At 43.5% G+C, this 14783-nt stretch overlaps 1 protein-coding gene and 1 long non-coding RNA gene across 2 annotated transcripts in view; one reads left to right on the forward strand and one right to left on the reverse strand.

Annotated features, from left to right (window-relative positions):
* Window positions 1-14783, reverse strand: part of LOC309373108 — a 161133-nt gene that overhangs the window by 73274 nt on the left and 73076 nt on the right. The gene's annotated exons all lie outside the window — the stretch shown is intronic.
* Window positions 145-14783, forward strand: part of CLMN (calmin) — a 69576-nt gene continuing 54937 nt past the window's right edge. The window contains exon 1 of the mRNA XM_081910253.1: window positions 145-403. Coding sequence (XP_081766379.1) covers window positions 322-403 — 82 coding nt within the window. The 5' untranslated portion in view covers window positions 145-321. The remainder of the gene's footprint in view (window positions 404-14783) is intronic.

Consider the following 14783-nt stretch of genomic DNA (forward strand, 5'->3'; position numbering starts at 1 on the left):
TGTTTTTTTTCGGACCCACCCTCCCTATACCCCTCCTGTGTCTGCTCAGTGGCTTTGAACGCCACCCCCCCTCCCCAAACTCTTCTGGCCAAGCAGTTCCTGCTCCCTCCCATCGCTCCCCTGCCGGTTGCGCTCTCTCTCGCTCGCTCTCTCTCTCTCTCTCCTCCTTCTCTTCCTCGTTTTGCTCTCCCTCTCTCCCCCCATCCTGCCTCCGCCCGAGTGCGCTTTCGGAGAAGGGGGAGAGAGAGAGATCTCACGGAGAGGGGTACCCCCGCTTTTGCAGCCGCGGCGTTTCCATCGCCACTTCTGCCTCGCTCCTTCATGGCTGGGAACGAATGGGACTGGTTTCAGCGGGAGGAGCTGATCGGACAGATCAGCGACATCAGAGTCCAAAATCTCCAAGGTAAAAGCAAACAAATAAAATACCTAGATGTTTATATTTGTGACCCCCACCCCGCACCCCAATCCTGCCCCTCCGTGGTTCGAGTTTGTGTGCGCGCGTGCGGCGTGCGCGTCCGCACCCGAAGAGCGCGCTCCCCTCCGGCTTTGGCTTCCAGATGGATTCGATTTGGGGATTTTAAACTCCGGTTCCTTCCTTCTCTCCCTCCCCCCCAACTCCCGCGTCTTAATTCCGCCTGTGCATATGAGCACAGCTTCCCATTCGCTGGCTGCTTTGATCCGCTGTGCCTGGGAGACCAAAAAATAAAAAAGAAAGTATATGGGTGTTTATCTTAATGTGTGTAAACTTAAGGATAAAATAGCTGACGCTGGGGCACGAAGAGGAATTGGTGGTGGTGGGGTGCTTGTGTATGCAGGACTGGGGAATCGGAGGAGGCCAAAGATGTAATTTTAGGTGACTTGTTGAAGGTACCATTCTGCTTTTGCTGCTAATTTTTTGCTTGGAAATCATAGAAAGAAGAGACTTGTGTGCAGAAGGAGAAGCGGGTATGTGCGTTACCTTTGGTCTTTAACTTTAGGAAAAGTTGAAGCAATCAGCATTGCAGAGAACCTAAAAATGGGATATACTGTATTTACGTGAATCTAATGCACCGTCGAATCTAACGTGCACCTCCGTTTTCAGAACCTTGAAACCAAAAAAGTATTTGCTTGCGAATGTAAATGGGGCATCAGAGCTCATTCGTAACCTAATTTTCATAATGTAATTTAGCCAGAAAAGGTGTGCATTACATTTGAGTAAATATGGTAATGTGACGGTATATCATGGTTCACTGGGAAACCACTGGGCCAATTTCTAGGCCCCCAAGGCCTGCTGGGATTCTTGCAAAGCATGCTGGACTTGATGGGCCCTGGTCTGAGCAAGCAAGGCACTTTTTTCAGCAGTAATGTCCTCTCAGGAGCACATAGCACTGATTAGCCATTCCATAACCTCCCCATGCGCCACGGCAACCAAGTTTAAGTGTGTGCAACTGAAGCAATATACAGTATACAGTGCTATTGCCTTCATCTCTTCTCTCCCTCCACTTTATACTTCCTGAAATGCCAGTCATATTGATGGTATTTTGTATAGATGGCAGTAGATTCTGGGTGTGCATTCTTGCATTGTACATTGATAGACCATGAAGATTTTAGTAAAAAAGAAAGCTAGACAGGGCAAGGCCTTCATCTAACCTAGTCCTAATGGACTCATAAGGCTGGATACTCTGATTTCATAGACATCCTTGCACTGTCCTTTCTTTCTCCTCCACAGCTTCTAAAGCCTATCACAAATACTCACATTTTCAGTGGATTAAGGGAATAAATGTGCTAAGTATATAATTTGGAGCATGGTTAAGCAAGGGCAGTGAAAATTTCCTGGGAAATTGTAATGGACTGTTTCCTATAATCTGCCCTTGCTTCCTCCTCCACATCAGGTAGCTTAAAAACATTAAGCTTTCATTGGGTAAGTGGAAAAGCCCATTAAAATCGTACCTGACAGAAGACCCACAGTATCATCTAAAGCTGTGGTTCCCAACATGGGGCACATGCCCCACAGGGGGGCAATTTGATTTTTAAGGGGGGGGGGTAATTCAAGAATAAGTTATTAACAGTGAATGGCTTTTTAGGTTTCCTCCACGTGAATAGGAGTCCACGTTTTGAATAATAAGAATTATATGTCACGGGGCGGGGGGTGGACATCAGGATTTTAGAGATGCTTAGGTGGGGCATGGCCAAAAGAGGTGGGGAACCACTGATCTAGAGGATAGCTAGGCAGCCTTTTTTCTCTGGGAGCAAATTCCTTTTATTTATCTATTATTAATGTTGCAATACATATGTGAAATCTTTACATAATGATACATATACATTATATTCGTAAATTCACAGTTTCACATTTCATTATGTACCAACATCCATTTCTTATTTCTTGCCCTGTGTCTTCCATGTGTGACTTCCTTGTTAGTATTTTTTAACTTTATTATTGAGATTGTATTTTTGTACCTTAATAATTAAACATTCAATCTTATATATCTGCTTAGCTTAACTTAAGTTTGTGAAATCAGTCTATTCCTTTGAGGGTAATAATCAGGAGCCAAAGCCAGCAGCGGTTGGGGCTAGAGGACAAATTGGACAGGCCATTCCTTCTCTTTCTCTCTGCCACCCATCTCTCTCTGTGTGTCTTCTTCATCATACCTGGCCAGTAGGTTGCCAAGGGAGGGACAAATCACTCTCGCCAGTGGTCCTGATCAGTTGCAGAGGCATTTTGAAACTGGGCCAAGGGCTGCATGAAATGAGGCCTAAGGCCACAGGTTGCCAAGCTTTTGATCTAGAACCAACATAGCAACAGGAAGGGCTGTCCATGCTGTTATCCATGGGATATCCATGTTATTCATGGGATATCTGTGGTACCTGGTCAACCCTCCCTCCAAGAATGTGACATTGTTAGGATGGCTTTTACTCTTGGCAATGGGTAACTTTCAGAAATGGCATCCTTTGGAGCTCACTATTGATGCTGAACTTAGTGCGGACACCAGATTGGCATAGCCCACAGCAGCCCCCAGCTCCTGAGCTCAAGCAATCCACCAGCCTCTGCTTCCAGGATTACAGGCATTTGCCACTGCACTCTTCCTCTTAGGTCACTAAGTTTAAATCATGTTTTCCTGAACATGACTGCTTGCATATAGATAGCTAGGAAGAGCTAGAGACTATGGAAGCCATCTTTGCAAGTATGGACTCTTAAGTGTGTGTTTGTATGTTTATGTTCATGCATGCCCTGGTTTCTGTATTGAGAGGCTGGGTTATCCTTATATTTGAAATAAGTAAAAGAGAGGGAGGCTTCCTCACACTTGCCTGGAACATTTTCTACAACTAATGCTTTCAGTGGCCTTACGCCTATGAAATTCCTCCGGACAATTTATATGTTTGTCAAGGGTTTGGTGTTTTTTTTTGGGGGGGGTGTAGAGAGTCTCTTGCGCAGCGTTCCAGATCTGTGGTAGAACATCAAATAAGGCTTACTCCTTCACAGTTGAGAATTCAGACGTTTCTGGGTCAAGGTTGTTCTTCAGTAGTATTTCTGCAAAGGACTGGACACAGAGTCCGTGCTGCTACTGGAAGGAAATGGTCCTTCCAGTATGTATCTCGAGTGTTACCATTGAACTTATGTTTCTTAAGTGCCCATTCTCGCCAGAATTTTCTGTTTACCCAGCCCCCAGTTCTGTGCCACGCCAGCTTGAATTTCTTTACAGTTGTAATCCTCGCATGGCCTTAGGCCTGAGTTGACATGTTTAGGTTTGAGTTTTAAAAGCAATAATTTGCGTGCTTTCATCATGCAAGGTGGAAGGACTGTAGCACATGCTTTTCCTGCAGAAGGTCCCAACTTCAGTTGCCAGCATCTCCAGGGAGGAGATGGGAAAAGAGTCCTCTCCGAAAAACCTGGAGAGCTATTGCCGGTTAATGAAGAATTAGATGGGCTACTGGCCCAGATGCAATAGGCAATAGTCTTCCTCTTAAGATCAGTAGGAACTACGAGGAACTGGTTGCTAACAGAAATACACTTAAATGTGACTTCCATGAACGCTTAGAGGCATGTGTATGATGCAGTTTGGCTTTGATGCTCCTCCTCAAAATCTCTGTTCTAGATATCTGATACAGCCATCCCCAAAGAAGTAATTTTAGAGTATTTCTCCCAGGCACTTTCTTGACAATCTGTTATTCAAAGGCCAGTATTTGTAACGATCTTGGTTCTTCTTCTTTTTCTTTTTCTTTAAAGGTCAAATATTGTGAGGTAGACAAAGCAACTTGAGAGCCTGTGATCTTTGCAGGGTTTGGGGGCTCTTTTAGTTCACTTTGAAAGTGAAGTTTAACCTTTGATTTGGAACTTTATTTTCAGATCTTTGCTTTTATGCTGTGCATTTTTGTGTTTTAATATCGTAAACCGCCCTGTGACCCTCAGATGAAGGGCAGTATAGAAATTGTTGTTGTTGTTGTTGAGTCTGGCCATAATTGAATGATCTTAAGCCATGATTTTGAGAGAGTGGAACTCATTTAGAAGTGTTGAGATGCTTTGAGCTGCTACTTGCATCAGCCAGTGGACAGGGAAGATGGGACTTAGTCTAGCAGTGTCTGGAGGGCCCTAGGTCCTACTTCCCTGGGTTGGAATTTTATTCTGGCAGTGCTGGTCTAAAGGGGAGTCCAGCAGTAGGTTTATAGTGGTAGTTTTAGGATCAACTGCAAAGGTGTATACTGTGCTAGGAAAGAAATTTCACTGGGAAAACCAGCTTGGTTTACAGCACTCTGTCAGAATAGACCAGAACGTGACTGGCGATGGAAACCTTGCAATAGAACCTCGCTAGAGCAAATTAAAGGAGAAATGGTACATGGATTGTTCTATCTGCAATGCCTATAGATCGGCTAATGCAATAGCAAAGCTGTATTGACTTTCATTAGCTTTTATTCCGTATGGATGAGATATGTCCAGCAAAGTTTATGTTTGCTCCTCTCCAGTAAGCCTGAGTTGGCAGGGGCTGTGCCAACTCAAGTAACAGTAAAAGAAGAGCTGTGGTTATACAGGGATGGGAAAACAATTTGCTTAATGTAGCCTATCCCCATCTTTTTAATCAACAGTTGATGTTAAGCTGAAGTATAGCTGTACCTTGTATTAAAATAATAGGTTTGGGATTACATGCCATTATCATTAGGAGCAGGGAGCAAATGTTCTTAATACGACAGGAAAGCATGCAGAGAAAATTGCTGCAGTTGATGGGAAGCGACGTGGTTTCTGTTTTATAACAGACTTGTTTTCTACTAATACCAACCCTAAGCACACTTGGCTGAGAAGCAAGTTCCATTGCACTCAGTGGGACTCGGTTTGGATCGTGTTGCGCATGAGCAAGTGACTTGAAACTGCAATCTTATGCATACAGTGGTACCTTGGGTTACATACGCTTCAGGTTACATACGCTTCAAGTTACAGACTCCGCTAACCCAGAAATAGTGCTTCAGGTTAAGAACTTTGCTTCAGGATGAGAAGAGAAATTGTGCTGCAGCGGCGTGGCGGCAGCAGGAGACCCCATTAGCTAAAGTGGTGCTTCAGGTTAAGAACAGTTTCAGGTTAAGAACGGACCTCCGGAACGAATTAAGTACTTAACCTGAGGTACCACTGTACTTACCTGAGAACAAGCTCTATTAAGTACAGTGGTTGGACTTATTCCTCAGTAAACGTACATAGGATTGCACTGTTTGTGTAGGACTGAGCCATCACCTTTTTATAGTGTTTGTTGAAAAGTGCAGTAGACTTTTGTAGTTAAAGTCACAAACGAGAATCGAGCCAGCTCCAGGGGGCCGTGGGTGCTTGGGCACCCACAATAATATAATTGTGGGGGCCAGGCACCCACAAAGTCAATAAGAAAAGCTGGCAGGCAGCAGTGGCGCTGCCTCCGAGAGAGAAGCAGTTCAGCTCTGCCCTCTGCAGCTAGCCAGCGAGTCCCCCTTTTCCTCGGAGTCTGAGCTCCTCCTGTGGAAAAGGGTGCCTGGCTGGCTGAGGAGAGGAGGAGGAAAAGCAGCCGCTTCACCACTGCAAGGCAGACATGCAATGTCACATGTACACACCTGTACGTTCGTGTGATGTGGCATGTGCTATGTACATGTATGTGCATGTGACGTAGCACGCCTGTGTTGTGGTGGTGGGCACCCACAATCTTGAGGGTGAGATGGCACCCCTGCAGCCAGTCTGTAAGAGAGAGAGAGAGAGAGAGTGTACACAAACATAAACACACATATATCTCAATATGTGCTAGGAAGGTTGTGAGGTTCAGGCTACATGCGTTTCAAGCTCATTGTTGCTCCTTTCGAGCTTTCCTGACCACTCCCATAGAATTTAAAAGGAAACATTTTTAACAACACTTAAAAGGCGGCTCCCAACAGAATATTAAAACCAAATAAAACATCAAAAACTTCCCTAAATAGGACTTCCTTCAGATGTCTTCTAAAAGTCAGATAGTTGTTTCTTTCCTTGACATCTGATGGGAAGGTGGGTGCCGCTATTGAGAAGGCCCTCTGCCTGGTTCCCTGTAACCTCACTTCTCACAGTGAGGGAACTGCCAGAAGACCCTTGGAGCTGGACCTCAGTGTCTGGGCTGAACAATGGGGGTGGTGACGCTCCTTCAGTGGAATAGATCCACACTGAAATTGACAAGCTAAATCCTTTGACTTCAGTGGGTCCATCTGACTAACGCTGAAGATCACGCATTCACACATATATTAAAGCGTACATACATGGTGTTTATCATATGTCAAATAAAATCTAGGAAAGAAGGGCTATAATGTTGAAACAAATATTATGCTTTTATGGTTGTTATAGAGAGTCCCACCTAGTACTCATGCTGTGGTCTTCCTGGTGCCAGATGAAGATCTTTTTACTCCTCCAGGGCCATTAGAAAAGTGTTTTACTAATCTTTATACCTTTTGTGCTGCTGTTTTCTCTGTCGTAGGTTTTATACTGCACGGTTGGTTTTAGATTCCTTGTGTCTGTGTTTTATATTTTATGGTTTTCATTATAGTGAACTGCAGAAATGTACTTAAGTAACTAAATAAATATTTTTGTGCACCTACTCTTTTGAAAGTTTTTCCCCCAAAGGGCAATATCTAATTAAGCCATTCTTGGAGTACACCCACTGAAATTAATGGTCTTGAGTCACTTAAGTCTATTGATTTCGATGGGTCTGCTTTTGAGTTGGACTACTATTGGTTATCATCAACCACCATGTGCTAAATTTTCTCCAGTTTCCTAGTGTTACAATTTTTTTCATGTCTTAATACTGATGGCCAATTTGCACATTAACACATACTTTCTTTTTCTTTCTTTAGTAGTCCCCCCCCACCCCCCGCACTGCTGTTTTCACATTCCTATTCTGTGTGCACAGCTTTTTTGCTCCAGCTAATAAACTCCAACCATTCCATCAGCTTTCTGCCCAGTTTCTTGGCTCATTCAGTAGCACTCCCTGCAACATCTCCTGTTATAGAACATCTCCTGTAATTGAGAGCATACCTAAATTTTTGTAATGTAAATATTAACACTGTCTCCAAATGTATAAAAAAATAATAATCAAGCATCATTAGCACGGCATCACAACATTTATCTGCATCATCATCATCATCATCATTATTATTATTATTATTATTATTATTATTATTATTTTAAAAAAAGAAAAATAGACAATACCTTTGCAGTATAACTTTTTATAAAGTTTTCTTCAGTTGCTATGTTGGTTGAAATAATTGGCTGTACCATTCCACTATATAAGCGGAGAACTTCCTATTTGCTTACATATTTGTTTCATATCTATACAGTTTATCTGCCAGCCCCTCTTCGGGGGTAAGCATAGAAAAAGTACAAAATACAACCAGCAAATATTAAAAGTGGTATAAACCAACTACATACAAAACCAAACAGAAATTTCGCTGCATCTAAATTTGCCACCATGAAACGGACTTTGCTCTGCTCGCCACTCTTAAATGTCTTTTTCTTTCTTTCAAAGCTTTGTGGTGGAATGCAAAGCATTTAATCTCCCTGTGCCTGGAGGCAGCAACAACAACACCTAACCAGCTAGCCACGTACAGGGATCCGACATGCACAGGAATTCAAGCAGCTGCCATGGGCCCAAATGGGCTCCCAGTTCCCAGTAGGATGTCAAGCCAAGCATGTACATCTGGCAAACTCTAGTGCTGAGGACCAATTCAATGCGCAGGAGTAGATTGTCCAAGTAGCAGGAAAATGGGAACACTTGAGTGCCTATATAATACAACGGTAAAAGCAAACAGAGATATATTTCTGCATGCAAGCAAGCTCTTGTTTGCATTTTACTGTACAGTACATTACTTGTCCCAGGGCTCATGGGACTTTGAATTAAGGATTGGCACCTGGTTCTTGTCTGTATGTTTATTTAACTGTTAAAAGTATTTATAACCCACCATTCTTCTAGATACCTGGGCAGGATACAATGCAATATATAGGCAAATGATACAAATAAAAGGATAAAATGCTGTATGAGAATTCTGATGCATCTTCTCCATAGCTGAGAATTTTTGCCAACTAACTTCTACCTAGAGTAGACCCACCCCAATTAATGGATCTAATTTCATGTCCATTTTCCAATGGGTCTACTCTGGGTATGATTAACATTGGATACAGCTGGTTGTCTTTTAAGGCAAATTTACTGGTACTCTTTGTTTTTTGTTTCCCCCCCACTGTGCATCATTGGTAAAATCTGTTCAGGGACTAATTGGAGCCTGACAAAAAGATGAAAAATGCAGTTCTAGAAGATAAGCAGTGATTGACTATAGCCGAGTTATTGCTTTGGGATGACAGGGACTAACTAGCCAAATATGTTATATGTATTCTCATAGGCAACAGGCCGCATCGTCTGATGTAATGGACCTGGTGCAGCAGTTATCCAGTTAAAAATCCAATCTGTTTTTCCACCCAATGTGACGTATGATCTGAATGCACCAGTGAGGTTTTTGAAGTGGCACAGAATGTTTGCCTTGCTCTTACTCTGAAGTCCAGAGGGAATTTTTTTTATTGATTTTTAGAGAGGGCAGGGCTTTAAAGCTCCATTTGCTATGGTGCCAAAGGCAATTTCGGCTGCCAAAGTGTGTTCACCAGCAGAGCTGCTAATTTTTAAAATAAATAAATAATTTTTAAAAACCCTGTTGTGAATATGATAGTCTAACGTTGGCCTAAAGTCCTTTTATGACTTTGAGTGAGAACTTCTCAAACTCAGGGAATTCTTTTTGACCAAGTTGAAAAAAAATCACATCTTGCTTGTTCCCAAATAGAATGCGAGAGGTTATGTTTAGAAAGTTTACTTGAAATGTTTGGATCTAAGTTTGTGAGCGGGGTGAAAGCCACTGACAAAAAGATGCATGTTGAAATTTATGGAGTTACGTGGAATTGCTTTGCATAAACATTATCCTGTTCTGAATCCTTTGGTGAAAAGGAGCATAGTTCAGTGGCAGAGCAAATGCTTTGCATGCAGAAGGTCCCAGTTTCAATCCTAGCATCTCCAAATAGAACCCAAACATTGGAAGGGACCCATAAGGATCATCTAGCCCAACCCCTGCGATGCAGGAATCTTTTGCCCAACATGGGGCTCAAACCCATGACCTTGAGATTAAGAGTCTTATGCTCTGCCAACTGAGCTATCCCTGGCTATAAAGTAGGGCTGGGAATGTCTCCTATCTGAATCCCTGTAAATCCACTGCTAGTCAAAGTCAAAGGTTTTACACCAAATGTACCAGTAGACTTGACTCTGTATAAAGGAGGCTCCTATAGCCTTACATTGTTGTTACAGCCAAATAATTATTTACCTGTATGACATGCACCTTTATAATTACTAGGACATCATGCTTCCATTCTGTAAGTTATAGAATTCATAATTTGCTATACAGCGGTACCTCAGTTTTTGAACGTCTCCGTTGATGAACATTTTAGTTTTTGAATGCTGATGTAAACCCGGAAGTAAATGCTTCGGTTTTCAAACACACCTCGGAAGTCGAACATGCCACACGGCTTCCTCTGAGTGCAAGATCCTGAGGCCTAGCTGTGGCTGTTGAGTTTTCGGTTTTCAAACATTTTAGAACTTGAACCGTCTTCTGGAATGGATTATGTTTGAAAAACCAAGGTACCATTGTATATTTTTATGGCACTGTAGCTTGACTTCTTTGAAAAAGGACAGATCCTCTGACCTCAGCTTCATGGATATCAGAACGCTGTTAGTTCAGACACTCCTTGTCTCGAGATGCCCAAGCCATTTTGGTGTCAGAGGCAGAAAATCTGAACCTCCCCACCCAATGATGAAAATGAAATGCACCAAATAACTGCTTAAAATTTCTGTAAAGTCCTTAGAAAACATAGGTGCATTATTAATCATGATGCTTGACAATTTACAACCTGTTAATGATAACGCCAGATGTGGATCAAGCGGCTTGCTTTTTCTCTCGGGGATCATTTGATACAGGATCTGGAGGGCCACATTGATGGCATTCTAAGAGGCCTTTTAGGATGAGAGGTTGGCTAGCAGTTAATTGACAAAGCACACACCTTATGTTGTCTCTTCACTGCTAGTCTCCTACAGGTCTCTGGTTTAGTGAGGACTTGAGAGGCATGCATAAGGAAAGGTTTCACAGGTCTGGCCCTACTATCAGATAGAGTGAGGTGTTTGCCTCAGGCAGCTGCCGTCAAAGGGCAGCATAATGTTAACTATTCATTAGGATAGTACTGTGTTGTGATTGTTAACAGGGAGGTGAGAGAGACCGCTTGTGAGATCATCTGCCTCAGACACCAGAATGGCTTGGGGGTGTGTGTGGTGGGGTCAGTGTTCAAAACTCCCATTGTTTTAGGCACATTTTGTGACGGGGAATTGCGGGCAGTTTCTGAGCTCTGGGCACAATACTGTGCCTAAGATTTCAGATTAAAACTGCAGAGTGGAAGGAAAGGAGGACCTTTTTCTGCCTCCCCACTTCCAGCTGCTCTCTGATGACTAGAGAAGAGATCCTCTTAAGAATATTAGGGTGGGTAGGTGGGCAGGGGAAGGACTAGGCCATGTGAAAAATGAACATAGTATTTTAGGTGCAGTTCATTCATTTTTAGCTATGTATTCTTGTTATTTTAAAAAAAGCGTGCCTAGACATTCTATTGTTGCGCCCATAACCTAGATTTAAGGTGCTCCTAGCTTTCATATATCTCAGCTTCTAACACTTGGGGGGCGGCGGCATTACATGTGCGTACACTCTCTCTCCCTCCCCCATCCTTCCATTTTTCTAGGGTTGTTCGCGTGTCTCATTCAGCAAGTGTATATAGTCTGTGTACAAAGTAATTGAGCTGTACAGTGGTACCTCTGGTTACGTACTTAATTCGTTCTGGAGGTCCGTTCTTAACCTGAAACTGTTCTTAACCTGAAGCACCACTTTAGCTAATGGGGCCTCCTGCTGCTGCCACGCCGCCGCTGCGTGATTTCTGTTCTCATCCTGAAGCAAAGTTCTTAACCCAAGGTAATATTTCTGGGTTAGCGGAGTCTGTAACCTGAAGCGTGTGTAACCTCAAGCGTATGTAACCCGAGGTACCACTGTATATCTGTGCAGTTATTCACATGGAAAGTTCAATGAGTATAAACGGTGCTTTTTCCCTAGAAAAATAGTTGCCATGAAACTCACCATGAAATTGTTTAAGTAAGTGCCATGCTTTTTAACAACAAAAAAAAGTGGTGCCGGTACTGCGTAGCCTTGAGTACCCCCTGAAAAAGAAGCACGGAATACAAAGAGGCTGTATGCCTGCGTACACAACAGTTGAGTCATCAAGTGAGCACCTTTTCACACAAACACTTGTACATGTGTAGAGACAGCTTAGTGTTCCTTGCAACATGTGAACCAGCCTGTTTTAGATCCCCTCTTCCAACTCCCCCTCTGATCTGAACTAGCGTACTTGCAGAATGTTGCGTGAAATTAGGCTGAGGGAACTACAGGTTCCCTGCTCCTGCCTTGAAATTATACCGTCTCCGCAGTTTATCTGGGCTCGTTTATAGCATTTCCAGAGACATCTGTTAACTGAAGGAAGCTGCCACTCTTCATCCTTGGAATAAGTGGAGGAGGAAAAACATCAGCTTTGAAACAGGCACTGGCATCTGGGACTTCATCCATGCAGAAATGATGATATTCTGTTCGCTGTCTTCTCTTCCGAACTCGGTTTTTTACCATGGTGCTGCCTTCCTGCCAACTGAGTGAGACGTTAGACGCAGACGGTGCTTAAATCTGCAGGAGCAGCTTCTGTTTCAGATGGAGCGCTTAAGCTGTCTGAGAACTCACATTGGAAAAGGTGGGATGCTGTTGTCCTGAAGGGGTGGGCCGACATGGTCCCACGACAGATGTTGGTTGTTTCCTTCCAGCTGCCAACTTGAGACATAAGATGTCGAGAGAAAATGACATCTGTGGCAGCAGAACGTGGCTGAGAGGCCACCTTTGGAAGCTAGGGGTTCAGCCCCCTGCATGTATCGTACTTTTCCGTGTACAGTGGTACTCTGGTTAAGACCTTAATTTGTTCTGGAGGTCCGTTCTTAACCTGAAACTGTTCTTAACCTGAGGTACCACTTCAGCTAATGGGGCCTCCCACTGCCGCCTGTTCTCATCCTGAAGCAAAGTTCTTAACCCAAGGTACTATTTCTGGGTTAGCAGAGTCTGTAACCTGAAGCGTCTGTAACCTGAAGCGTCTGTAACCCGAGTTACCACTGTACTGTACAGTGGTACCTCTGGTTGCGAAAGGGATCTGTTCCGGAGGCCCGTTCGCAATATGAAAAGCCCGCAACCTGAAACGTCGTATCTATGCAGGTGTGTGGCGCGATTTGGCGCTTGTGTGCGCAATTTAGTACTTGTGCGCATGCGCGAATGGCGAAACCTGGAAGTAACCCTTTCCAGTACTTCCAGGTCGCTGCGGGACACAACCTGAAAAAACGTAACATGAGGTATGACTGTATAAGACAAGATTTTTTTACTCCAAAATTGTGTTCAAAAACGTGCCTCGTCTTATACATGGATAGTGAATGTGGTGGACAGATGATTGGATGCAGCTGCAAGCAGGAGCTTGTCACCAACGATTGTTGGCTGCTAGAAGGGCTGTTTTGGATTGGCTACTGCTTCTCCAATGGGGCTGGTGATTGCTTTCTGCATCAAACACTGCTGTGGATTGGCTGCCGCGATTGGTGGCTGCTGTTCTGGGACGCAAGCGATTGCCAGCGGACAGCTTTTCTCAGTCTGGTAAAATATTTTTTGCTGGGGAAGGGTCTGTTTGTGATTGGCTGTCACTGTGGCAAGTGGGTGATTGCTGGCTGCCGGTGATTGTCAGTGTTGATGCTGCGTGTGAGCGATCTTTGGCAATTCCCCATCCCCAAAAGCTGTAAAACTCAGGGCAATCTTCTGCAAAAAAGCGGAGCCATCTCTCCCCCGCCCCCATTTTCTGAATTTTGAGTCCCCCAAAATTGGGGGCGTCTTATCCATGCGGGCATCTTATAGACAGAAAAGTACAATATTTTCTTCCATTTGCGTTTTGCCTTTCTTCCATATTGGACCTGAGGTGGCATGCATGTCATTCCAAGGCAGTCAACCATAGACAGTGACCAGATTCAGGCTTGCTTAGCTTAAGCCATTATTATTATTATTATTATTATTATTATTATTATTATTATTAATACCCCACCCATCTGAGTGGCTACCAGTGCAGATAAAAACATAATAGCAGCAGACAAAGCAGCAGCCATCCTGGTAGGCCAGTTGCTGATCAGGGATATAAAGACTGTGGTGGCCAAACTACATGTTCCCTACTCAATACAGCATGTAGCGTGACTCCGAGAGTAGCCTAGAATCTTCGCCTTCATTTATTTCATTTTTAATAGTCCAGCTGAATGTCTTTCATTAATACCTTGAGCTATTTATGCTGTCAGGAACATCTCTGGAGCATTATCACTCAGAGCAGGAATGGTAATTAAAATAAATGAATTTGACAAGATCTGCAGGGTGCAAAGCTACGTCATGAAGCTCTAGAACATTTAGTAAACTTCCCAACCAAGGAATGAGATTTGCATACTTGTGATCTGTAAACTGTACATGGAGGAAGCTCCCACTGCCGGCCTTACAAGGGTTGTGCTAAAAACACATGCAGCTCGATAGAATTTGAATTTTGGAAACACTCTGAAAGGGAAATATTGACGCTGGCAGTGAGTGACATTTGTACATTTCACCATGAACTGTGGCATATACTGTATTTTCTGTGTATAACACGCCCCATGTACAAGATGCCCCCTGTTTTGGGGGACTCCAAATTTAGAAAATGGGGGAGATTGCCAAGAGTTGTTAAGCTTTTTGGGGGAGGGTTGCTGAAAATCGTTCACCCACCAGACCAACGCTGACAATATCCGTGTATAAGACGACCACCAATTTCTTACATAATTGTTTAATTTAAAAAATCTCTTCTTATACACTGAAAAATATGGTGTGTGTGTGTGTGTGTGTGTGTGTGTGTGTGTGTGTGTCTGTAAACTAGTTGTGAACCTGGTGCTTTAATATAATCCATGTTTGAGGTTGTCGAAATTTACAGTGAGTTAAGACCACAGTGAAGGGAGAACAGCCATTGTTAGCCTCATCCTTACCAGCTAAACCGGAGGACTGACTGAACTTCTTTTAATACAGCTCCTTCTCTATTATTTAATCCCTCTTTTTCAGCTAAATTCAGTAGAGGCGGGTGAGTCTTAACAATGGGAATTGCAGGGGAGGGGGGTGTACTCGATCATAATTGCTGGTGTGTT

The sequence above is a fragment of the Podarcis melisellensis genome (genome assembly GCF_964234715.1).
Source record: "Podarcis melisellensis genome assembly, chromosome: 1".
Classification (NCBI taxonomy): domain Eukaryota; kingdom Metazoa; phylum Chordata; class Lepidosauria; order Squamata; family Lacertidae; genus Podarcis; species Podarcis melisellensis.